The following is a 27,644-nucleotide window of genomic DNA, read 5'->3' as shown; positions in this document are numbered from 1 at the left end:
TAGTGACCTAATTCCAACAGGAATAGTAGAACCTCAGCAATGTACGTCCTTTTTGCCTGCTTCTGTGATTATGTTATCTGCTGAGAAAAACGGATTGGAGACTTACTAGTCAAAAAATGTCCCCCAGTTGGCTCTGACAAAATCCCAGGCAAGAGTCTGACCAACTACATTGTTGGCAACATTTGAAACTGTGGAAATAGCGTCCTGTTTCCGAATTGTGCCATCCAGGGAGAATTGGAGCAGTCTGAAAAACAGTACAGTACAGATTATATGAATCGTCAGCGTTGTTGAAACAAAAACAGATGAAAATGGAAGAAACAAAGCATAAAAAAGAAAACAAATGCAGCAATCACAGCTAAGGATTGGTTAGCTGGAACATAGTACATTTTTGCTTTTGGGTTTAATGCTGCTTTAAGGATTTTTTTTGCACCAGTGTCAGCCTGTGCTAAAACATGGACATTCTTTATTGCCCCTGTATGGTTCAGCCCATCATATGCTGCTGCAAGGACTGTGCTAGGAAGTTTTGAGAAAGAGTTACATGTCCTCAGGTTGCTACGTTACTGGAGTATACCACCGTTACCCTAAACCCCATCCAAGTTCAAGCTATAATAAAGTATCAAAAAAGGATACCCCTAGACTATTTATTGAGCCAGAAAATTGACTGAGACTGTGTGCCTGGCTGCTAATACTGTACACTAGCTTGGGAGAGAACCTTGGGTCCACCAGCGGGTCTCTTAGGGAGTGAGCGCTACTGAAGAAGATGGGTTTGGGGATTTGGGGATTCCTGTGTAACACTGTAATGTTGTAATGGCAGCAAGTAAAACATTATTTTTTTTTGTCAGTTTAAGAAATTTATATCCTCTGACCAATTGTAGTAAAAAGATCAGTGGAATTCTAGTGGCAGAGTAATACAACCTCTGTCAGACTTTTATTACTGCCCATGGCCTCAGTTTACATTTTAAGTGAATAGTGAATAGAAATTTCTCCTATCGAATTATAAATGAGAGACAGAACAATCTTCCCTGTAGAGCCAACTATTTAAACAGAACTAGTCATGAATGGGCTTGTGCAAAAATCCAGAGTTCAATTGTTAAAATTTTACAGACTTACTGGTAAGAGATTTACATCGCCCCTAGATAGAGCTTAAAGCGGAGTTCCGGCCTCAAATACCTTTTTTAACTAAAAATACCCCTATAATACTAATCCATCACCCTTTACAGAACCGCTATTCTCATACTTACAAGGTGTACAGTATTGGATTTTAGTTAAAATCTTACTTTTAAAAACGCTGTCTGAGCGCGGCCATCTTGGATGTGGGCAACTGAAGCCTCAGTGTAATCTGCTGTGTCCTTCTTCCTGTTTCCAGGGAGTGTTCTGGGAGTTCTTCCTGATTCCAGCCTCCTGGGAGTGATGACAAACAGCTCCCAGGATGCAATGCAAAGGCGGAAGTGATGTCGGTGGCCGTGGCCACAGAGGGTGGAGAAGGAAGAAGTACAATCAAAAATGCCCTGAAAATAAGGTAAGGGATCCCCGAAAAAAAAATTGAAAATGCCCAATTGTTGATCAGCATAGTGAGCACTCCAGGAATAACTAAAGTTGCAAAAAAAGGTCGGAACTCCGCTTTAAGTCATATTCTCTGTATGTTGGTTTTGATGGTGCAGGCAAGTGCAGTCTACTTTCTCCACTGCAGGTGACGCTAAACTGCAGTGGCTTTGCAGGGGAGAGGAAATCAAGAGGAACATGATTCCTCAATGGTTTCCTGGGGCACTGGGGAAGCTATTTGATTGGATACTGCCTCCCCATGTAAAGCTAGCAGCCATTTTGGGTCAGGCAGAGTCTATTTACCCACTTGCCGACTGCCAGCAGTACTATTACTGCAGCAAGTCGGCTCTATTGTGTTGTTTCGTGCAATAGCCAGAGGGGGAGCCAATCAGCAGGTCCAGCGGACCGGCCACCCAGAGAGACAGAACAGCGGTCTGCCGATGTAAACAATGCAGACTGCCGTTCTGTCAGCTATGAGCACAGTGATTTTATGTTCCTGCTATTTAGGAACACAAATCTCTGTGTTCATCTAGTGAGTCCTTCCCCCACACAGTTAGAAAGCACCCCCTAAAAGCACACATAATCCTTTGATCGCCCCTGGTGTTAATCCCTTCACTGCCAGTGTCATTAGTACAGTAACAGTGCATATTTTTAGCACTGATTACTGAAGGAATGTCATTGGTCCCCTCAAAAGTGTCAGAAAGTTGTCCAGTCTGTCTGCCACAATGTCACAGTCCCGCTAAAAATGGCTGATTGCCGCCATTACTATTAAATAAAAATAAAAAAAATAAATATGCCATAAATCTATTCCCCAGTGTGTAGACGCGATAACTTTTTGCGCAAACCAATCAATATACACTTATTGGGATTCCTTTTTACTAAAAATATGTAGCAGAATACACATTGGCCTAAAATGATGAAAAATTCAATTTTTTTTATTTTTTTTTATTGGCTGTGTTTTATAGCAGAAAGTAAAAAATATTGTTTTTTTTTTTTTTTTAACATTGTCTCTCTTTTTTTGTTTATAACCCAAAAAAAAAAAACGTAGAGGTGATCAAATACCACCAAAATAAAGCTCTATTTGTGGGAAAAAAAGGACATCAATTTTATTTACAGCATCGCACGACTGCAGAATTGTCAATTAAAGTAACGCAGTGCTGTATCGCAAAAAATGTCCTGTTCATTAAGGGGGTAAAACCAAACCAAGCTGCTTGCTGTGGGGGCACTCAATAGGAGGGAGGGGCCAGGAGCAGGAAGAGGGACCCGAGAAGAGGAGGATCCGGGCTGCTCTGTGCAAAACCAACTGCACAGAGGAGGGAAGTGTAACATGCTTGTTGTTTATTTATTTATTTTTAAATGAGACTTTACAATCGCTTTAATATTTTACAAATGAATGAAGGCATGATAGCAACCCATTGTCATTCGGTAGAAGATTGTTCAGAATATTCCAATTAGAATTCTTACCTGTTAAGGACCCAAGGTTCCTTGCTACAGGCCAGGCCTGCTCTCAGTTTGTCTGCTTCCTGTGCATTAGTTGTTTTTTGGAATTGTTCCCATAAAAAGTTCCACTCATTAATTCCTCCTTTTGCTATTGCATTGCAGTAGATGGTGGTTCTCAGGTTTGGATGAATCCTGTGGATACACACAAATGATATTCATCTATAATAGATCAGTTCTAGATTTATATTCAGATAGGGTCATTGGCATTATGCCTTTAGGAGTCGTTTACACTTGGGATAGAGGGGCCTAAAAACGTGTGGCTGAGACTCATTTTTACTGCCCTTCAACTGCTCCTACTTAAGCTGCAAGGGCAGTGGAAGGGGGTGTACATATGTCATGGTAGCAATGCATGACAAAAAATAAAACTGTTTTCAGGTTCGGCAGGCAGTCCTGCCAACTGAATGGGAGTGCCCTGCAACCGCTTGCAGTATATGTGTTTGCTATTCAGAGGGCAACAGAGATGTAAACAAAGCCTTACAGTAATATCTAGGCTCCCATTTGGACATTTTTTTTTTTTTTTTATCAGCCTGGCTTGTAAAATAAAGAGAAGAAAGTGTAGACAGGTGCTGCTTGCTTGCGCATTCGGACACAACTCGCACAGGACCCTTTTTTGGGTCCGCACCAGAATCGGATCGCATGGGTGTTCACACCTATGCAATCCAATTAATGTCCAAACGGACAATTCGCACTGCGATATGTGAACTGATCTGGGGGTGTCTTTAACCTTGTATTGACACCCCCCGCGATTTGCATATGGCAGTGTAAACTGCCTGCTGCATGTGATGCGGGAACGCGCAGTGGATTCGCAGGGTTCCCGCATCGCATATGTGTGAATCGGGGCTCAGAGTGGGAATTTTACTTTTTTAAAAAAAAATTTTTATTAGCCTGGCTTGAAAAATAAAGGGAAGAAAGTGTAGACAGGTGCTGCTTGCTTGGCCGCCGCTGCTAAGCAGAAGAGTGAAGCTGCTGCTGGGTCAGACTGGCAGGAGTGAGACAGTGATTGTAAGATCCTTCACCCACTTTCTTTTTTGGGAAGTAATCAAATAAGTCAGGTGACTGCTATTAGGCCGGGTTCACATATATGCTGAGAGATTTGCAGTCCGGGGTCCGGTGTGTTTTTATCTACTGGTTAAGGTGCAATTCAGGTGCAAATTTTTGCCTGAATTCGCACTTGAACTAGACATGAAAATGCATAGGATCCTGTTTAAAACCACACCGTGGTCATCCTGGACATGTGTGGACCAGCTCCATTGAGAGCCGGTCACATTCACATGTCATGCGACTTGGATACGGTTTAAAATGCATCCAATACATATATGTGAACACAGACTTGCAAAAAAGTATTATGCAGACAGGTAGTAGCTCTATTAGAGTAAGCCCCTCATCCCTGAACAGTAAACACAATAGTGAACACAGACTTATTTATTTCGCCAAGGAAGTTTGTCTGAAGACTGGCATGTCCTCTGTACTGGACTCCCCGAGGCCATGTTGGGGGAGCCTTATATCCCTATTGGACACAACTTCTCCCTAGATTTTGTCGGTCATCTTGGACCCAGAGGAGATATATAAATACACTGCTGAGACCACATAGGGGCAACAGCAGTGTGGGAGCGAGGAACTTGTCTTGTTAGAGACATTAAAAAAAGGAGTTTCTGTCTCCACCAAAAAATTAAAAGTCAGTAGCTACAAATACTGTAGCTGTTGACTTTTAATGAACAGTGGCGGCTGGTGAAGTTTTAAGATGGGAGGGCGCAAGACCCCACCCTTCCATTTTGACCCCTCCCATTTCTCAGAAGCCACACCCCTTATAGACTCCACCCATTTTGTCCCCTGTATTTTGCTTGCGTGAACCAATTCTCCCAATATATCACATATATCTCTCAGTACTAGTATATCCCATAATAGGGAACAGGGGCCCTATTATGGGATATACTGTGAGAGACACCCTATTATGGGATACATGGACTGAGAGTGGCACAAACCCCACAGTACAGACCCCTTCAGCACAAACCCGCACAAACAACTCAAGCACAAACCCCACAGTACATGCCCTCTAGAATAAACCTCACAGAACAGGCCCCTAGCACAAACCCGCAGTACATGCCCCCTTCAATATAGTGACCACCAGTATAAATGCCCCCTTTCAATGTAGTGACCAGTATACATGTCCCCAATGCAGAGCTATGCGTGCGTGCCTCCAATGCAGTGACCACCAGTTTACATGTCCCCAATGCAGAGCTATGCATGCGTGCCTCCAGTGCAGCCAATAAACATGTCCCCAATGCAGAGCTATTCATGCTTGCCTCCAGTGCAGCCAGTAAACATGTCCCCAATGCAGAGCTATGCATGCTTGCCTCCAGTGCAGCCAGTAAACATGTCCCCAATGCAGAGCTATGCATGCGTGCCTCCAGTGCAGCCAGTAAACATGTCCCCAATGCAGAGCTATGCATGCGATGCGTGCCTCCAGTGCAGCCAGTATACATGTCCCTAATGCAGAGCTATGCATGCTTGCCTCCAGTGCAGCCAGTATACATGTCCCCAATGCAGAGCTATGCATGCGTGCCTCCAGTGCAGCCAGTATACATGTCCCCAATGCAGAGCTATGCATGCTTGCCTCCAGTTCAGCCAGTAAACATGTCCCCAATGCAGAGCTATGCATGCTTGCCTCCAGTGCAGCCAGTAAACATGTCCCCAATGCAGAGCTATGCATGCTTGCCTCCAGTGCAGCCAGTAAACATGTCCCCAATGCAGAGCTATGCATGCTTGCCTCCAGTGCAGCCAGTAAACATGTCCCCAATGCAGAGCTATGCATGCGATGCGTGCCTCCAGTGCAGCCAGTATACATGTACCCCAATGCAGAGCTATGCGTGCGTGCCTCCAGTGACCACCAGTATACATGTACCCCAATGCAGAGCTATGCGTGCGTGCGTGCCTCCAGTGACCACCAGTATACATGTACCCCAATGCAGAGCTATGCGTGCGTACCTCCAGTGACCACCAGTAATGTACCCCAATGCAGAGCTATGCGTGCGTGCGTGCCTCCAGTGACCACCAGTAATGTACCCCAATGCAGAGCTATGCATGCGTGCGTGCCTCCAGTGACCACCAGTAATGTACCCCAATGCAGAGCTATGCATGCGTGCGTGCCTCCAGTGACCACCAGTAATGTACCCCAATGCAGAGCTATGCGTGCGTGCCTCCAGTGACCACCAGTAATGTACCCCAATGCAGAGCTAAGCGTGCGTGCGTGCCTCCAGTGACCACCAGTAATGTACCCCAATGCAGAGCTATGCGTGCGTGCGTGCCTCCAGTGACCACCAGTATACATGTACCCCAATGCAGAGCTATGCGTGCGTGCCTCCAGTGACCACCAGTATACATGTACCCCAATGCAGAGCTATGCGTGCGTGCCTCCAGTGACCACCAGTAATGTACCCCAATGCAGAGCTATGCGTGCGTGCCTCCAGTGACCACCAGTAATGTACCCCAATGCAGAGCTATGCATGCGTGCGTGCCTCCAGTGACCACCAGTAATGTACCCCAATGCAGAGCTATGCGTGCGTGCCTCCAGTGACCACCAGTAATGTACTCCAATGCAGAGCTATGCGTGCGTGCGTGCCTCCAGTGACCACCAGTAATGTACCCCAATGCAGAGCTATGCGTGCGTGCCTCCAGTGACCACCAGTAATGTACTCCAATGAAGAGCTATGCGTGCGTGCGTGCCTCCAGTGACCACCAGTAATGTACCCCAATGCAGAGCTATGCATGCGTGCCTCCAGTGACCACCAGTAATGTACTCCAATGCAGAGCTATGCGTGCGTGCGTGCCTCCAGTGACCACCAGTAATGTACCCCAATGCAGAGCTATGCGTGCGTGCGTGCCTCCAGTGACCACCAGTAATGTACCCCAATGCAGAGCTATGCGTGCGTGCCCGACTGAGAGTGCACTTACCTGTGAGTCACGGCGACTTCTCCCTCTCCTCTTCTTCGTTCGGCGGCGGGAAGGTGAGCGGCGCTTCTCCCTCTTCTGCGGCGGGTGACCGGCGCGGGCTTCTTCTCCAGACTGGACTCCAGGTCTTCGGCGGCGGGAAGCTGACCGGGCGGTGACGGTGAGTGACTGATGCCGCACCGGCACCGCCCCCATTGTGACGTCAGCGGCGTCGCAATCGGATGTCCTGGATGATGATTGGTCCAGGCTGGAGACTGGACCAATCACAGCCAGGAATCCACGAAGTGGGGGTGTGCAAGCGCTGTGCCCCACGCCCAGGTTACGCCCCCAGAAGGCAGCCAAACGGCGCCTCTTGTGGGTCGTAACCCCACCCCCCCACCCCCAGCCTCCACATAGGCCGGCGGCGGCGAAGTTTGCGAACGCAATTTTTTTTTTTTTAAACTTTATTGCTCATTTTGTCTTTTTTTTTTTCTTTTTTTAGGGGGGGGGGGGCGGCGCCCTGGCGCCCCCTATGCACGGGCCACCACTGTTAATGAAAGGACACTTACCTGTCCGGCGATCCTCACCCAAGCCGGTTCTTCACCGGTCTTCGGGTACCCGACACAGGCATTATTGCTAAGGGTGGAGGTGAACAGTTATAGCTGGGAGCGTCTTAGCAACATCCTAACAACAAGGCAGGATGGGAAGATGTGATCTCTGGGAGTTTTCCAGTCAGGGTTCATGAGGTACATAAATGGCCTACACCCATAGAAAAGGACATTATTCAACTTTAGTCAAAGCTGCACAGTTTGTTTTTATCTACAGATGCCCCTTATCCGCATAGGCTTTTGTTTGGTAAAGGTGAACTGTGCCTTTTAACCACTTGCTGACCGCCGCACGACTATTTACGTTGGCGGTCAGGGCGGTAGGGCTACGTCGCTAGCCTGTGAGGGTCTAGGGAGCCAGCGTGCGCCGCCGGAGGCCACCGGGCATTCGCGATCGTCGGGTGGAGAGGGAGAAAGTCAGGTGGCTAATGTAAACAAGCCGCCTGTCATTCTCCCCTGTGTAGGAATAGTGATCATACGGTTCTACTATGTAGGACCGTTGATCACTGTTCCTACACCTCAAGCCACAGCCAATCACAGTTAGAATCACGCCCCTAGGGACACACATAACCCCTCCCTCTCAAAAAAATTTAACCCCTTCACTGCCAGTGTAATTTTACAGTAACAGTGCATATATATAGCACTGATTACTGTAGTAATGTCACTGGTAACCCCAAAAGTGTAAAAAATGTCAGTCAAGGGTCGCAGTACCGCAAAAAAAAAATTGCAGATCACCGCCATTACGCGTTGAAAAAAAAAACCAACAAAAATCTTTCCCTTTGTTAGTAAATGCGATAACTTTTGCGCAAACCAATCAAAATACGCTTTTTGCGATTTTTTTTTACCAAACATATTTGGTAAAATATACCAAATAAAACAAATTGGCCGAAAATGTTAAAAAATGTTGATTTTTACATTTTTTTTGGGGGGGGAATTTCATATAAAAAAATGTGAAAAATATTGTTATTTTTGCAAAATTGACGCTCTTTTTTTGTTTATAGCGCATTATCAAAAAATCGCACAGGTGATCAAATACCACCAAAAGAAAGCTAGGTTTGTGGGAAAAAAAGGACGTCAAATTTGTTTAGGTACAGAATCGCATGACCGTGCAATTGTCCGTTAAAGTCACGCAGTGCCGAATCGCAAAATAGGCCCTGGTCAGGAAGGGGGTAAAATCTTCCGGGGCTTAAGTGGTTAAAGACACAGGTCTATAGCAGTCAGCCCAATGCATACAGTAAGTGTGGTATTCTGTATTGCTGAAGACATTTCTTGCCTGGAACATTAGGGGCCTTGCCTTTGACACCCATTTGAACATTTATTGTAATGATCATTTTTGACTGCCAGCTGACTATTCGGTAGAGTCAAACAGCAAATCTTCCGCTGTCTGATCCCTCTGCCCCATAGCCACATGCAAGCTCTGCCCACGTGCCAATAAAAATGACTGGCTCATTCATTGCAAACTTCCTTCACCAAGATTATAAATGTTAAAAAATTATATATTTTAAAACTGCAGGGTATAGCGTAGTAGGCTGTTTATGAAAGGCACAATTTCTTTGTATTTGGTAATACGTACTTGTTTATACCAGTGGCATGCCAGTCTCTGAATTGTGAAACTGCTAGCTCTTCACATTCTGTAATACCATAGGTGCAGGCTGTGCTGACTGCATTAATTTCATTATATCTGTGAAAAAAAATATACAAAAATAGTAAGCCATTGTGGATGTGGAAAGCTATATAGTTTACTTTTTGAGTCATGTCTGAGAATTTGTGCATATGCAGCCATGCCCCATGTGGGAGTAAAGTCCGCTGTAATTTTTTTTTTCTTTTATTTAAGGCCCCCCAGGTGGGTTATGCCATAAGGTATTAGTATGCACAGCATATTAGTACAATATGGCAGACTTACCTGTTATATGGTGTCCTCCTAGCACAGCACTGGGACAGATCCGGCGGGTCCCCAGTGCTTCCATCTTTGCCAGCTCTTCCTTCTGGCCCTGTCCCTTCGGCCACTTGATAGGCAAGGCCGCGATAATGCCACTACCGTGCATGTGCACAGAAGTCACATTACCGCGGAACGGATGGGGGCCGATCAGGGCCATAAATGTACGATGAGCTGCACATGCGCAGATCAGTGAACATGACAGCTGACAGGTAGAAGGATGCATTTATGGCAGAAGAGACCAATAGGGACTAACCTTACACTCTTGATTTTGGGTTTAGATATGCTTTAGGACTTATCCATTTGCAGTATGAGCAATATTCAATTCCATATTATAAATGGCATATTAGTGTGATAAACACCTTTGCCTTGTTATGTGGAGTCAGAAACTTATGTGCAGAAAATATGTTTTAGTGCATTTAAAGTAGAGAATTGTACTGTGTGTGGTAGGCTACGTCTTCCATGGATTCTTGAAAGGAAGACTGCCCTAGGGATTTTTTTTATTTAAACTTGTCATCGAGTTAGTGATTAGAAAAGTGTGCCGCAGTCTATTGGCCTAAGACCTCTAGTTTAGTTCCTGAGTCATTTGCATCTTTTATAGAACCAGACTAAGTATTAATTTATTACAGGCATTTATCCAGTATAACACCGCCAATTTACACAGTGCTTTACTTATAGATCATATATTCACACCAGTCACTGCCCTCAAGGAGCTTACAATCTAAGATCACTATCCCACATATACACACATACTAGGGCCAGTTTAGACAGGAGCCAATTAACCAACCATCATGTCTTTGGAGTGTGGCAGGAAACAAAAGCAAGCACAGGGAGAGCATGCAAACTCCATACAGATAGTGTGCTGGCTGGGATTATGAACCGAGAATCCCCAAAGCTGCAAGGCAGAAGTGCTAACCACAAAGCCACTGATAACTATTCAATTGTACTTACTGCTCTGTTAAAGTATCTGGTCTTTGGGTCCAGTTATTTGTCTTGTTCTTAAAGTATTGAAACAATGGTCCAACTTGCTGTACCATGTAGCTCTGTAAAGAAATATTATATTATTGGCTTATATAAATAAATATTGTGCTCACCCGCTACCTTATCCCTATGTGACTTGTTATTATGCAGCCAACTGACACTGTCATGTGTTCCCACACTAACAAATGTATAAAGCAGCCATTCTCAGCTATAGTTCCGTGGAACTCTAGTGTCCCTCCAGAGGTGGCTACTGGCTAGGGGTTCCTTGAGCTTTGGCTAAGTGACCTCCCATTTAATGGTGCCTGCATACTTCCGGGTCCAACTCCACTTGGTAGAGCCAGCGGCATAACTGCAAGAGTGTCATTCTGGCAACCCCTGTAAGAGGGCATTCTTCCCTCCTACCACCAATGTAAGGGCCATTTTTCCAAGGACCGCCAATGGACTAAACTTACCAGGGATTTCCTGAGACCTAAACATTATTTCAAGGGTTGTTCTGGGGTGAAAGGGTTGAGAAAGGCTTGTATAAAGTATTAAACTCTTGTCGTACTGCTAATATTGACAAAAAATACTCCCTAACTAAATCACCATATGCTTATGCATCATTATACAAACATAATATCAATCAACAATATCAATGCATGAGGGTTTAGATTTTGCATATAGGATATGCTGTATGTAAGGAGTATGTATGTATGTAATTATACATGTATGTATAATATTATATTATTATATTATTATTATTATTATTATTATTATAATTAGAAATATTATAATATTATGTATAATATTATACATGTATGTATGTATGTATGTAAGTATGTAATTTTATTCATTTGCATTACAATTTTTATTGATATTGTTTATTGATATTATGTTTATATAATTATGCACAAGCATATGGTGAGGTAGAGAGGACTATTTAGTCAAAATACTGGGAGCACGGCACTGGTTTACTACTTTACTATAGGTTTATGCTGGACATATGTCATGTATTATTGGCTGGTAGTAAAATAATAATAAATTACATATAACTACTATATATATAATATAATAGGCATAATATAATATATACTATTATATACAATATAATATAATGTAAAAATAATAAATATAGTAAAGTAATAATAATACTATAATAATAGTAATATAATCTGATAATTATCAGGTCCTTTAACTGCATTCATGTTGGGAGGATAGAATGTGGAGATTTTGGTCCTGGTCTTTATTCCATAATGCATTCCATGCTAGTTAGATATACATGCCCTATGACTAAGTTCTCCTAAATGTGAAATATTTTAAACATTTTTTTTTTCTGTACCATAATTTGGTCATCATCCTTCTTTACAAAGATAAAAAATAACGGAATTTTTGTAAAATCTTACCGTAAAATTCTGAGTCCTCCGACAGTCGCCGCCACTTCATAATCTTCACTAATGGGGTATTGACCTTTGCACCGTAGGAGTAGCTAGGCAACAAGATTTGTTAATATAAAAGCTTTTAGCATATCACACCCCTAGAGGGCGGTCCCCTCAGTCAATACCTCCCTGCTTCCTGCCTTCTCAACTCAGTTTCAGTAGCATAGCAGTAGAGTACATAAACAAACCCCAAAAGAGGGGCGGGGGCGGCCACTGTCGGAGGACTCAGAGAAAGGAATTTTACGGTAAGATTTTACAAAAATTCAGTTTTCTCTTAAGTCCTCCGACAGTCGCCGCCACTTCATAATCTTCACTAATGGGGACGTCCCAGAGCAGTGTAGACATGAGGGGTGGGAAAAACGCAGCCGCGCCTAAAGCAACGCAGTACCCACATCAGAGAAAGGAACCTTACCAAAGTAAGAGAACCAACTGGGCAACAGGAAAAAACGTGCTCAACAGGAGCAACAACCCAGGAAAGAACAAGTAACCTAGGGGTAAAAACACCCCAACAGCCAAGGGCCCAAACAAGGGACCCTAAGGCACTGCCGCACTAAGAACTTTACGGCCAAAGGAAGCATCTGCCGATGCCTGAACATCCACTTTGTAAAATTTGGAGAAGGTGTGAACGGACGACCAAGTCGCCGCCTTACACACCTGGGCCACAGAAGCCTGATGACGATAGGCCCAAGACGTACTCAGAGACCTGGTAGAGTGCGCCTTCACAGGGAAAGGAGGAACCTTCCCCTTCAAAGCATAGGCTTGCACAATGGTCTGTCTGATCCATTTTGCGATGGTCGCAGCCGACGCTGCCATGCCCTTCTGAGGACCCTCTGGAAGGACAAATAGAGAATCCGACTTGCGAAAGGATTTTGTCGATGACAGGTAAACCCTGATCGCTCGAACAACATCCAAGGAATGCAAAGCCACCTCATTTGGATGCTTAGGCTTCGCGCAAAGCGAAGGCAAGACAATGTCCTCATTGAGATGAAATTCCGAGATTCTCTTCGGAAGAAAAGAAGGGTTGGGTCGTAAGACCACCTTATCCAAATGGATCACCAAGTAGGGAGAGCTGCAGGACAAGGTTGCCAGCTCCGACACCCTGCGAGCCGAAGTGATCGCTACCAAAAAAGCAACCTTCTTGGACAACAGAGACAACGAGATCTCCCTGATCTTCTCAAAGGGAGCATGCTGTAACACGGACAGAACAAGGTTCAAGTCCCATTGAGGTAAAGGATCCCTCCGAGGAGGGACCAAGTGTCGCACCCCTTGAACAAAGGTGCTAACCAAGGAATTAGACGCCACAGGGCGTTGAAAGAGAACGGCCAGCGCAGAAATCTGACCCTTAATCGTGGCCAACGCCAAACGCTGGTCCACGCCTGTTTGAAGGAAGGCCAACACTCTCGATACCGAGTATGAACGAGGAGAATACCCCCTGGACTCACACCAGGCAAAATACGCCTTCCAAGTACGGTAGTAAATCTTCCCCGAAGAGGCCTTTCTAGCCTTGATCAACGTGGGAATGACCTCAGGGGAGAGACCCCTATCCTTCAGGACCTGGCTTTCAACAGCCAGGCCGTTAAAGCCAGCGACTGTAAAGCAGGATGGAATATCGGTCCTTGAGACAGGAGATCTTCCCGAAGGGGTAGACGCCACGGAGCGTCGACCGCCAGATTCACGAGGTCTGCGTACCAAGACCGGGGAGGCCAGTCTGGCGCCACCAGAATCACCGTGCGTGGTTCCGAGGCCAACCTGCGAAGGAGCCTGGACAGCAGCTGAATCGGTGGAAAGGCATACATCAGACGATACTGATGCCAGGGCGCCACTAACGCGTCTGAGGCGTCCGCCCGAGGATCGCGCGTCCTTGCTACGAACCTTTCCACCTTGTTGTTTAGACGAGACGCGAACAGGTCCACATCTGGGGAACCCCACTTCGCGCACAACATCTGAAAGACACCTGGGTGAAGGGACCATTCTCCCTGGTCCAGGGTCTGGCGACTCAGATAATCCGCCTGCCAGTTCTCCACTCCCGGAATGTGAACTGCAGATATCGCCGGGACGTGCGTCTCGGCCCAAGACAGAATGTCGGCTACTTCCCGAGCCGCTCGGGCACTCCTGGTGCCCCCTTGGTGGTTGATGTAGGCCACCACTGTGGCATTGTCCGTCTGCACCCGAACCGGACGGCCCTGAAGCCTGTCCGTCCAACGCAGAAGGCAGAGACTTATCGCTCGCAATTCCAGAATGTTGATCGGAAGGGAGGATTCCCCCTCCGACCAAGTTCCCTGGGCGGACAGAACGCCCAGAACACCACCCCAGCCCGACAGGCTGGCATCCGTGGTGATTACCGTCCACGACAAAGGACGAAAGGACTAGCCCCCCGACACCGCCAGGGACTGGAGCCACCATAAGAGACCCCTTCGGGTGAGGCGGCTCAATGAAATCTGCAGATCCAGAGATCGCGGACGCCCATCCCACTTGGCCAGGACCTCCGCCTGAAGATCTCGCGTGTGAAACTGGGCGAAGGGAATCGCCTCGAAAGCCGAGACCATCAATCCCAGACACCTCATACACGTCCGGAGGGACGAGCACTGATTGTCCCTGAGGGACCTGACTTAGTTCTGAAGTGTCCGAAGCTTGTCTTCCGGCAGGAAGACCTTCGCTTGAACAGAGTCCAGGATCATCCCCAGGTAGGGGAGACGAGCCGACCGACACAGCGTTGACTTTGGAAAATTTATCGTCCAACCGAACTCCTGCATAGTCTGCATCGTGATGGACAGGTCGTTCACCAGGCCCTGACTGGTCGCAGACCGAATCAAGATATCGTCTAGATACCCCAAGACAGAGATGCCCTGGGCTCTCATCAAAGCCAGGACCGGTGCAAGCATCTTGGTGAAAACCCGTGGAGCCGAAGCGAGACCGAAGGGCAACGCCACGAATTGGTAATGATCCTCCGCAATGGCGAATCGAAGGTACCTCTGGTGACCCTCGAAAATGGGGATGTGAAGGTACGCATCCTTCAAGTCGATGTAGGCCATGAATTCCCCCGGAACCAGGGCTGCCACCACCGAGCGCAGGGATTCCATGCGAAACTTGCGAACCCGCACAGAGCGGGTCAGAGCTTTCAAGTCCAGAATCGGACGTACCTTGCCCTCCTTTCTGGGCACAGTGAACAGATTGGAGTAGAACCCCCGAAATCTGTTCCGATGAGGCACCGGAACCACCACTCCCTGGGCCCGCAGGTCCCGCACCGCCAGGTGCAGATCCTGCAAACGCTCCGGAGACAGTTGAAGATTTGAGGGAAAAAATCTGCTCGCCGGCCGAGAGAGAAACTCGATCTTGTAACCAGATCGAACGATTTCCTAAACCCACCTGTCCCGAATGCGGGCCAACCAGGGTTGAAGAAAACTGAGCAAACGTCCCCCCACCCCAGAGCCGGGTGAGGGCGCCCCTTCAGGCCGAATTGGCATGGGCAGCGGACCCGGACTGGCCGGACTTCTGCTTACCTGCCCACGGCATCTTCTGGGAGCCTTGGCCCTTGAAGGGCTTGCCCTTGTACTGCGACCTAAAGGCACGAAAGGACCCCTGAGAGGGCCTAAACGAGGTATTCTTCTTACTGCGAACAAACTTATTCTTGTGAGATTGGGCTAAGAGAGTGCTCTTACCCCCGGAAATTCCCTTTATCAGCATATCCAAAGACTCGCCAAAAAGGCGAGAACCCGCGTAGGGCAAATTAGAGTTGAATTAAAATTAGAGAATTAAAGTCTTGCGAGATGATTGGTCAACCGGCCAACATTTCAGCCATATTAGGCGACGGTTCAATACCGCCACACTTGAGAGGCGTGCAGCCAAAGGGACTAAATCCAAGTCCGCATCACACAAATACATGACACCCTGATGAATTTGATCCACCATAGCCAATGTTGTCGGCGGAGCAGAGTCAGCCACCAGGGTGCGCCTGAGCACCTGCGTCCAATCCGCAATAGCCTGGGCTGCCAAAATGGAAGCAAAAATAGGCTTCAGCATAGAACCGGCAACCGTATAAGCATGACGGGCAAGAGACTCCAATCTCCTGTCCGTAGGGTCCCGGAACACAGGGTATCCTCAGCAGGGATCGCAGTAGATTTATTCAAAACCGCCACCGCGTGATCCACCTGAGGCGGCACACACCAACGCTCATCAGTGGTGGGTGTAAATGGATAACGCAGCCTGAACTTACTTGGCACAGTAAAAGGCTTCTTCAAATTGCGCCATTGCTCATCAACAGCGCGCTGAAATTCCGCAGGGCAGGGAAAAACCTGCGCGGTTTTGCGCTTCCTTTGCGTCCCATAAGAGGACATCAAAGCAGGAGGACATGGTTCATCCTGCAAACGCAGTGTTTCCTTGATAGGAGCAACCAACTCATCCATGAGTGCAAGCTCTTCAGGCGAGCCAGGGGGAGAATTATCAACCCCTTCCACCTCAGCCTCACCCTCAGACCCCCCAAGGTCCAGAGATGAACGAGACCCTGAGAAGGGCACTCCAGTCATAGCAGCCCCATCGCCCTCTGAATCAGAGGAAATAGACAATCTGGGCCGTTTTGCGGATCGATCAGCCATTAGCATCTGCACCTGAGAAGCCAGGTTCGCCACAATAGCAGCCAGATCAGCCCCCTCGGGGGATGCAGCAGCCCCTTGGCCCCCCACCAAGGTGGGAGGAAAATTGCAATCCTGAGAATCCATGCTCCAGCAATAATAGGAAAAAAGGAGTACTGCCCCTTTAAGACCGCGGCGAGCGTAGCCCACCGCACACTACAGTATGTACTGACCCCCACAGGGATAAAAACACTGAGCAGGGAAATACAGGATAAGGAAAGGTAAAAACCTGGAGAGACCACACAGGCTGCTGCCACCGATCGCTGTCCCAGAGCAAAAGGAAGTGATGTAATGACTGACCGCCCTATAAAGCCTATGCAGGCTACACAAACATGGCCGCTCGGCTGAGGCAGTTTTGGGCAATGAGAAAATGGCGCCGACATGTGGTTGTACGATCGATCGCCGCCAAAATGGCGGCGTTTGGCGCCAAAACACCGCACCCTACCACACAGGGCCGGTCACCACAATTTTGCCGCAAAAAAATGGCGGACCGCAATAGCGGCCGCCGCACAGCATGTCTAAGCCCAGTCTGCCCACACAGTACACATAGCAGAGCGGGAGAGCCCCCCCCCCCCCCGCAGCCCACAGAAAGGCAGCTATTCCACACAGGAATCCGACAGGGAGCTCAGCATATACACAGACATGCAGGGTCACACAGTCACAGACCGACACCCAAAACAGACAGGTCCCCACATAGAATTTGCACTTACCAGTCCGGATGGCGTGGGGAGCCTTCTCCAGCGACCAAACCGTTGTACTGAGGACAGGGAGTGTCGCAGCCAGGACACAGTGAAACTGCGGTGCGAAACCGCAAATGGCGTCCGGTGAGGTAGCCACCTCACAGGCAGCATCCCTGCAGCGAACAGGGATGGGTCGTTCAATATGCCAGGGAAACCTGACTGAACGCTCGATGGCAGGCTGGGGAACCCCTGGCCCTGAGCCCTGGGATCCATGGTGGCCAGTCCGAGACCCAGCTCCGCATGATCATCTTCATCCGAAGAAACTAAACTAATGCTGAGAAAAACAACAGCTAGTAAAAGAAAGAGAAAAATACTCAAAACAAAATCAAAAAGAGGATAGAAGGCTGAGACTGAGAGCCCCAGCACAGGATCAGCTAGCTACTCCTAAGCTAGGCATTAGAAACTGAGTTGAGAAGGCAGGAAGCAGGGAGGTATTGACTGAGGGGACCGCCCCCTAGGGGTGTGATATGCTAAAAGCTTTTATATTAACAAATCTTGTTGCCTAGCTACTCCTACGGAGCAAAAGTCAATACCCCATTAGTGAAGATTATGAAGTGGCGGCGACTGTCGGAGGACGTAAGAGAAAGTACATTTGCATGGAATAAATTTAAGGTATACAAAACCTTCCTGCTAGAAGTAAGAGGATAAAAAGGTGCAAAAGTTCAGAAGCTGTCCTAAGTAAATTTCAGTGTTCCTATTAGTAGCTGATTGGTTACCTTCATCGGTCCGTACACCTCCGTACGATCAAACATCTGTACAAAGTAGCTGAGACTGCTCAGGGTTGCCTGCCAAGGCATGTACTCAACCTCCTTGGATAGGAATTTGGTGGTGTCAAGGGCTCTTGTCGTAGTTACATGTTTAGCTCTAAAATACAGTATAACACAATCACACTATGTACATTACATTCTACAACTGCAAATCTACCAAAAACATTACATTTATTTGCATCACACCAATGCTGTCAGACTGGGGTGTCAGGGTCTCACCAGAACAGTAAAAGTGAGGGCCCTTTAACAATTAAAGTGACAATAAATCCTCAGGTTATTTTTTTTTGGACTTTAATTTATTCACTTAAGCTGGATACACACTATACAACTTTTGTTGTTAGATTTCCATAAGGCTTCATGTACACGGGACGTTATTAAAAGTCCCTTTGAATGCTGGAATTTTTAGGACGTTTTAAAACGTCTGTTAGGTCGCGTTTGCACCCGCGTTTAGCGGGCGTTTGTGGGTGTTTGCGTTTAGAACCGTTCCTAGAGGTCAGAAAAATCATTCCCCTTTAAAATGGAAAAACGAACCCGTCAATTGTTATGATTGGCGCACCCCTCAGTTCCCATGTTTGGGGGTATGTATACATTGTACTCTTATTCCCTTATGATGCATTCAGCATCAACATGAATAACCCCCCCTCTCCTACCTCCCCCCCTCCTCTCCCCTCCCTTTCCCCTATTTCTGTATGTTGTTTCTCCCTAGCCTCCTCAACAGTGCACCTGCGGGAGATACTTGCTCCATGATGTTTAACCCGCATTGTATTCAAAGTTCAGACTACCTGCATATTGCACGATACATTGTACTTTGTTGTAAAGTTTGAAAATCAAATAAAAACTTTCTTAAAAAAAAAAAAAAAAATGGAAAAACGCGAGCGCTAAACGCGGGTCATCGTGTTCGGCCGCGTTCGGTCGCGTTTGGTCGCTTTTTTGCGTTTTAAACGTCGGGAAACACACGTTCGAACGCAAATAATTGCTTTCCAAAAAATGTCCCTGAACTCAACTGACCCTGCAAATGACTGTAAACGACCCTGTGTACATGGACAGATAAGATAACATGTAGGTGGGTTCAGGGGCTTCTGAAAAAAATGCCCAACTGCTCCTAAACTGCCATTTGCAACGTCCCATGTACATGGAGCCTTAGATTTACCTTCCACTATGTAGTGCAGGGGCCTGCCTGATTGCATACAAATTGAAAGTGTTTAGAGTTGACCTCATATTATATGGTTTTGGTAAATCTAAATGAAAAAAAATCTAAAGACAATTGTATAGTGTGTATAGCCCATTACTGCGTATGCATCTTTTTTATCTTTTAATACTTGCTTATGTTCCAGTTTTAAACTGGTGCCATAACTTCTGCCCCAGGTTTCCTGTTTCAGGGTGACTCCTTTCTCTTGCAGCATCCTATGGAGCCACCTTTGCACACAGGGACAAGAGTTGTGTCTCCCTACACTGTGTGCACCAACAGAAAAATACAGCCCTTTAACCTAGGAAGTCAAGGACCTCCCTTGCTTTGCCCTCCTCCTCCCTTCTCCAAACTAACAGATTGGCTGTGGTGACTGGAAGTTCAGGTAAGCAGCACTGAGAGTTCAATTTAGGGAAGCAGCATTGAAAACTGCAAGTGTTGTTGTAAAAAGTTTAACATCTAGTTTACTGGGGGGGATGTTTATTTTATTGTGCTCAGTGTGTTAAAGGAGAAGTATGGCCAAAGCTCTTTTGGCCATACTTCCCCTTTAGTTTACAGGAGTGCATATAGTTCTGCACTCCTCTGACCCAGATTCAGCCAACAGTGGGCTAGTGCCCGCTGTCAGCTGATGTCACAGAGCCGGTCCAGTCTCAGCCCGGATCCTGACAATAATTCTCAGTATCCACTCAGATGCCTGACTGGCAGCTGGCTCAGCCTCTCAGCGGTGGGCTCCCCCCTCCGCAGCCCAGCAATCCAGTGAATGTTGGAGAGGCAGAGCACAGAGCCGGTGACTGACAGTCACCACTCTGCTCTCAAAGCAGACCCAAAAATGAGCAATCAGCAGTCATGTGATCGCTCAGTTCTCGGTGTAAAGCCAGCAGGGGATAGCTGCAGCGTTGCATGAATGCTGTAGTCATCTAGGTGAGTATTTTTTATTTTTAATTCCCTCACTTTTCTTAAACTATATTATGCTATAATATGTGAAGTGAAGTGTGGCAGAATAAGAATGGTAGGAAAGAAATATTTAAAGGAAAACTGTTATGATGTTCAATATTACAGCCAGCAGCTTTCATAGTCAGATAAAGGTTAGAACTGGCAACACCTGTATATCCCTCATGACAGGTTTACTTCAACACAAGGCCTCAGGGGGGCCTTTTGTTAAAAAATACAGACTTACTCATCCTGTGAAACTTGCATGTACAATTGTTCTATGTGGATGGGGGCAAAATTGGATGTTTCTAGGTTATTTTCTTGAGTGGTTCAAGAAAACACCATATTATACCACTAGAAGGAGGCAGAGGCATAACTAGAACCTGCAGAGCCCCAGTGCAAGAAACCACGAAGGGCCCCCCTGACCTTCCCTTCAAGCCTAGAGCTCTTCCCACTCATCCTGGGGCCCTTTACTCCCATCGCAGAGCCCTTTATTACGGTCCCACAGCGGGACCCTTTCACAAGTTCTGTAGTGGGCCCCCTTCCTGCCATCTTGGTGCCTCCCCACGGTGGTGGAATGCCAGTGCCCGGTCGCAAGTGTGACCTTTGCGATCCTGGTAGTTCACCCACTGGTGTCAGTAGTTTTTAATTTTTGTTATTTTCTTTCAAAGAATTTTTATTGTTTTATAACAGAGAAACAGAAAAAGAGCATAGACGTTAATGACATTTGGGTGTCTCACAAAACATCCATTTTCATAACAGCATCACATTAAACATGTGAGGATAGACTCATTTCATTTAATGTTGACAGCAGAAGAAAAGTGAACTGGATAAGAGGGGCGGTGGGACAGCATATAGAGAAATCAATCGCCTCTATTTTCCTCCTGCAGCTACAGGAGGAAAACAGAGGACAGTGGTTCTTCTAAATTATGTCCCTCCTATCCAGGTGTACAGGGGAGCCACACAGGCCCCCAGAAGAATGGGGCCAGGTTGCAATTGCAACCCCTGTAGTTACACCCCTGGAAGGAGGTGATGAGCAAAGCAAACAAGTATTTATTTGCTATGATCATCAGCTCCGTCTTGTGGTAGTAATGTGGTATTTTCACAATTCACTTTATTCTGTGTAAATAGATCTACAAAATGTTCTAAAGTTTTGTAAATCTATAGATCCCAATCTTCTTGAATTGTAAATGAGAAAGTGGTTAGGGAAGGAATCTTATTTTGTGAAGTGTAAGACGGCAGTGAATTGTCAAAGAAAATATTTTCTGCAGAAATATTTATACTTTATGACTGACCTGGCTAAATTAAAGGCATCATCAATGATCTGTGCACGGTTGATAAGAGGAATTTTCTGCAAAGAAAAATTAGACAACATTTAATACATGGTCAGAAACAATTCTTTAGGTAAACTGTATACCTTTAGTGAATCAACCCTATAAATTGTATGGATGTAGGCTCATTTCTATAAAGGTCATTATAATCATTTGAATGGTTTTATTTCATCACATAAAGGCTCTGGACTAAGAGAAGGGTAATTTGGAGGACCTGGATTAGGAAGGAGGGTGCTTGGAGATCCTGGACTAGGAAGGAGGGTGCTTGGAGTCCCTGGACTAGGAAGGAGGGTGCTTGGAGACCCTGGACTAGGAAAGAGGGTACTTGGAGACCCTGGACTAGGAAGGAGGGTGCTTGGAGACCCTGGACTAGGAAGGAGGGTGCTTGGAGATCGTGGACTATGAAGGAGGGTGCTTGGAGATCCTGGACTAAGAAGGAGGGTGCTTGGTGACCCTGGACTAGGAAGGAGGGTGCTTGGAGATTGTGGACTATGAAGGAGGGTGCTTGGAGACCCTGGACTAGGAAGGAGGGTGCTTGGAGACCCTGGACTAAGAAGGAGGGTGCTTGGAGACCCTGGACTAGGAAGGAGGGTGCTTGGAGATCGTGGACTAGGAAGGAGGGTGCTTGGAGATCCTGGACTAAGAAGGAGGGTGCTTGGAGACCCTGGACTAGGTAGGAGGGTACTTGGAGATCCTGGACTAAGAAGGAGGGTGCTTGGAGACCCTGGACTAGGAAGGAGGGTGCTTGGAGACCCTGGACTAGGAAGGGGGGTGCTTGGAGACCCTGGACTAGGTGACGGTTGTCTGGAGGCCTCAGACTAGGAGGTGGGGTGCCTGAAGACCCTGGGCTAGAATAGAAGGTACCTTGGAGGCCCTGCCTAAAGGGTGGACTGAGGGAGAGCATTTCTGGTCACTGGAGGATAAGGCCTGGAGTCGGTGAGTTCACAACATATATGGGCACATTTAGCTATTGTGCAGGTAAACGCCTGTGCATAGACAAACAGCTGGCGTTTATACATTGCTGGCAGGGGAAGAAGGTGGCAGGGGGCAGGACCAATTAAAACTATTGCATGTGCCCTCACAGCGATGTATAATTCAGTTTTATTATACACCGCTGTGGGTGCACATGTAGTAGTTACAATTGGTCCTGACCCATGCCACCTTCTTCCCCTGGCCAGCAATGTATAAACGCTAACTGTTAGTCTATGTACTCCTGAACCTTGCACTCTGTATGAAACACACTCCTATACCTTGCACTCTGTATGAAACGCACTCCTGAACCTTGCACTCTGTATGAAACGCACTCCTGAACCTTGCACTTTGTATGAAACGCACTCCTGAACCTTGCACTCTGTACAAAACGCACCCCTGAACCTTGCACTCTGTATGAAACACACCCCTGAATCTTGCACTTTGTACAAAACGCACTCCCGAACCTTGCACTCTGTATGTAAAACACTCCTGAACCTTGCACTCTGTACACAATGCACTACTGAACCTTGCACTCTGTACACAATGCACTCCTGAACCTTGCACTCTGTACACAATGCACTCCTGAACCTTGCACTCTGTAAAAAACGCACTCCTAAATCCTTCCACACTTAGCGTAACTCTTTCATAGATTGTGCAAAACCATTTGTAATGGAAGCTTTTTATTCTCCGTGAGACTCCAGCTTGTGGCACAGCAATCTAAACATATTTTCTAAGTACAAGGAAGCACTTTTTTTTATTTTAACCACGCCCCTTCAGCCCCTCCCACTCTTAAGCATTAGGCCACACCCATTTTCCACGCTACACACGCCCCAGGTCACTTCCTCCCTCAAGTGTCCCTCATTCTGAAGTTCAAAGGTTTGGAGGTATGCCAAAGTAAAAATTTTAGAAATGCACTGCAACCGGTTTGCTTTGTTGCTTTGTACCACGTGATCCGCACTGCATTTGGGGTGTCATTGGGGGTTACTGCAGATCGCAAGGGCAGTGTGCTTTGAATGCTGTGTGGGGAACCTGAACGGATTGCACTGCATTCTAGTGTTAACCAGAGCTTAGGAAATCAACCCTACTAAGCATAGTCAGATGTAGTACTACCCAATCACTAGGATATCGTGTACTTACGGAACGATCATTGTCTAGCTGTTTCAGAAGGTTGTCCCAATTCCTGTCATCATAGTTAACTCTGTAGTATCCGGTAACATCAAGGTTAACCAGAATCCACTCATCTTGAGTTACGCTAAATGCATTATCTCTATCTGGAATATAGAAGAAACACAAATTAGATGTTTTGATGAAGTTATTTAGGTAAATCATATTCTACCCTTTAAGTGCGCCTGTGACCAGACTATGGACTTCAAAGTATTTTTTTTTTTTTCAATCTGTGAAACCAGCCATCCCTGACTTCTCTAACTGCATCTTCAAAGTTTACAACAAAAGCACTGAAATCAGAGCTCCTCTACATTTTTTTCTGATTTAAATAATTGAGAATTATTTACTCCACAGTGCTTGCAGCTACATTGGTCAGTAAGGGCTTGTTTTAAAGGCTAAGTTCACATTTCTAAAAATGTTACATGTTAATCCCATATTTATCTACCTCCTTTCTCCCCCCAATCCCCCCCTTTCCTGTGACAGCGGGGAATGTTCTCCCCGCACCCACTGTCCAGATTTTGAAAACAAATGGGCATGTCATTCATTCACAGTTTCTGTGAATGAACAGCCTATAAGTACCATCATCTATGGCGGATGACAACTTGCAGTTCTCAAAGAAACTGCATAGTGTCTGGTGAGCTCTCTCGTGGTTCATTGACCTTCCTGCTCTCAAGTAACTGCCTGCCTGTATTGGAGGTACTGACAGAAAGCTATTCTGAGAGTCTGCAGGAGCCTGACATTTCACCTACAACGCTCTGCAGGCTCGTAAAAAAATAAATGCCCCTTTTGTTTTTTACCTGCAAAGAAAATGTGCATTGATTTTTTTTTTTTTTTTTTTTTTTAAAGATAAACGTATTAAAGCCTGTTTAGAGCCTGCAAGTCTATGAGAATGCAAAACCCATTTAAAACAGGTGAGAAGGAGGTCAACTGCAGGTTGAATGCTTTGTCAGTGGATTCTGGATGGTTTTAAAGAGAATATGTAAATACATTTATGACTAAAGCCTGGGAACAGGTACTCTACAAGGCTGAAGTTTAGTATCCTCTTTTTCTTGAGGGGGAGGGGGGGGGGAGTGGGGTTATACAGAACCATACACATTAATTATGTGTAATGCTATATATCCTGTTACTAGCAGGCAGGTTCTTCTGCTACAAATCTTCCTCCAGTGCCTCATCCAAGCCGTGGCCAGTGCCGGTCATCTAGAGCCCAGGGCGAACATGCCAAAATGCCCCCCAAGATGTATGAGCATTGTGTGTCAGCAAAAACCCTCCCACAAAAACACTAAGCACTAATCTGCATGATTCCCACCCCCCAAATCCCCTTAGCTCAAATGCCCCCCCCCCCCCCAAAATGTACCCCTCCTAGTAAAAATCCTCTACCCCTAAAATGTGCCCTCCTGGAACTCATCTTCTCTCCCCCACTTCAAATTTCCCCCTCCCAGCACAAATTCCCCCCCAAATCCTCCCGCCTAGCACAAACCTTCTTCCCCCATCCCCTGCCTAACACAAATCCCCCTAAATCACCACTTCCCAAAAATTTCCTCTCCTAGAACAATACTTATCTCCTGCTGCCCCAGATTTCCCCTTCCAACATAAATCCCCCCCCCAATATCCTCATGGTCCCCCCTCACCTCACATGATAGCACAGTGCCCAGGGCAGCCATCCCTTCTGCCCACCCCTTGTCCTGGCCCTTGCCAAGGCTACACAGAAAAGTTGCACCGCTCGCCCTTTTTTCCTTTCTATCTGCTATTTGCAAAACTTGTTTTATTTCAATCCCACAATGCTTTGTGTTCTGTGAATGGGTGATGAAGCAGTTGACTGACAGATCTCCTCCTCCCATTCACACACAGTGATGCAATGTGGACTTATAGTAAGACGAATTCTATAAAAAGTAGAGAAGGCCGAGGGGGCGGGCCGCGCAACTTAACTGTGTAGCCAAGGCTGCAATATACTTTTATAGCACCAGAAGACAGTTGTTGAGTATCAAGCACCTTTGAGGAGGAGAGATATGTAGCAGACAGACACCTGCAGGTAAAGGGATACACGCCATTACACATTATTATTACTATTATTATTACACATTATATGTGTGTATATATATATCTATATATACATATATATATATATATATATATATATATATATATATATATATATATATATATATATATACAGTATATATACTTTATATAGGCAAATAGTCTGTGCACTTTTCAAAGTGCAGTTGCTCCAGACCTTAATAAATGAGACGAAGCTCTGCTGATTTCCACCATCCAATCATGTGTAAGAAAATTTTTTATTTTTTTTATTTTTCATGCATGTGATCTGGTATTCTTTGCAAAGTGAATCTTTACCTCATTTACTAAGCTCTGGAGCAATTGCAGTTGCAGAGTGCAAATGCACTTTGCAAAGTGTACAGTCTATTTGCATTTAGTACATCACCCCCATTACGCCATTACACATTACTAATGTGTATGATACTTGTATTCCCCCAAAAAATGTATACTAAACTTCAGCTTTAAAGGGAACCTGTGCTTTTGCCCAAGCAGTACAAAGCAACAGGTACAAATTAAAGCATCTAAAGTAGCTTATGCTAAACATCTCCTTGCTTGTCTGCATTCTGTTCATGGGACAGGAGCAAGGAGAAATATCCCTGTGTAAGCTTCACGGCAGTCCTAATCAGAATTTACACAGAAATCCACCCATCCTCATGTGATGGCGCTGGTGCCTGAGTGGCCAATTGGCAAGCAACAGAGCTGGCACATAGGAGGGAAAAAAATGACATGCTCCCCTGTATCTGGAAGTAGCAGGTATTTCTCTTTTGTTTCCAACACTAAATGGAGTGTCGTGGGAGCAAAGGAAGTATGAGCAGCTGCAGGAATCGAAATGATAGTGGAGCAGTTGCTTTGGTTTGCCAATGTTGTGCATTTCTCCATGCAGAATTTTATATCAAAGGCAAAATGTTTAAACATTGGAAAATACATTGATTGTAATGTAGCCCATTCACTCCAACATGTTGCACTTAAGCTGACCATAGACTGTTCAAACCATATATGGGCAGGCTGAATGTACCTAAGTTGATCGATTAATCAACTTGGGTACAACCAGCCTGCAAGATTTACATGCGATTATTTCAAGTGGCTGTTATAGCCACTAGCAATATTCACTGGGTTCTCCCGGCAGGGACGGCTTCCCCTGCCCCAGCAGTGGGAGAACACAATGGTTCAACCAGTGGTTGCAGGAAAGAAATTTGCTTCATCTATGGCCAGCCTTAGGTGCATGATGCATGTGTTGGGTGTTTATGTGCTTTTTGGATTTGCATTAAGCACAAATATGGAGGAATGCAAAATGGGTGTTGTAGACACCCTTTAGAGATCCTTCAGGGTGTCAGAAACAAGTACATGAATCTGTCCATGTCTGCCCCAGGACACACTGGGCACTCCCTCCTCAGTGCCCTCCCTTTAGCCCTCTCTCCCCAGCCTCTGCACCCATCACATTAACAGGCACCTGGCTGATGAGTTTTGCACTGGGGTGGGTGGATCCTGATAGGGAAATGAGAGACTAATTCCCCATCAGGCCTGCTTTACATATGATTAACAGTAGTTCAGTAACAGCTTTCGAATCCACTCACTGCCTTGCGCATTGTCCATATTTGGGTAATGACATCACCTGTATCTCCATTTACGATGAGCTTTGGGCCAGGGAATCTCCATACAACAGTTGGAATGGGGCCAGGGACATAGCACTGTGTGGAAGCTGTCAGATATATGACACCATCCCAAGCACAGACATGACCTGATACCTTCTGTACGCCAGCTCAGAAATAGGGATGATCGAACTTTTGAAAAGTTTGGTTCGACCAAAACACCCAAACTTTGGTAATCAAAAAACACAATTTTGAAGCCCTAAAACCCAATAAATGCCCCTAAAAAGTGCCTAGGTTTCTGGGTCATGCCCCAGGGACTATTAATCACACAAAAAAAAGTTCTTAATAATTGTCATTTTTGATAGAGAGCCAATTA

The 27,644-nt window shown here is 46.1% G+C and overlaps 1 protein-coding gene across 1 annotated transcript in view; it reads right to left on the bottom strand.

Annotated features, from left to right (window-relative positions):
- Positions 1–27,644, bottom strand: part of LOC309552337 (aminopeptidase N-like) — a 73,587-nt gene that overhangs the window by 13,321 nt on the left and 32,622 nt on the right. The window contains exons 12-18 of the mRNA XM_082253250.1: positions 23,598–23,731; positions 21,453–21,508; positions 17,991–18,138; positions 10,462–10,553; positions 9,148–9,255; positions 3,007–3,174; positions 107–244 (exon numbers count right to left, since the gene is read on the bottom strand). Of these exons, the coding sequence (XP_082109376.1) occupies positions 107–244; positions 3,007–3,174; positions 9,148–9,255; positions 10,462–10,553; positions 17,991–18,138; positions 21,453–21,508; positions 23,598–23,731 (844 nt within the window). The remainder of the gene's footprint in view (positions 1–106; positions 245–3,006; positions 3,175–9,147; positions 9,256–10,461; positions 10,554–17,990; positions 18,139–21,452; positions 21,509–23,597; positions 23,732–27,644) is intronic.

Source organism: Pelophylax lessonae, assembly GCF_965119305.1.
Source record: "Pelophylax lessonae genome assembly, chromosome: 4".
Lineage (NCBI taxonomy): Eukaryota > Metazoa > Chordata > Amphibia > Anura > Ranidae > Pelophylax > Pelophylax lessonae.
Note: the sequence above shows the minus strand (reverse complement) of the source record. Positions and strands in the feature narration are given on the sequence as shown.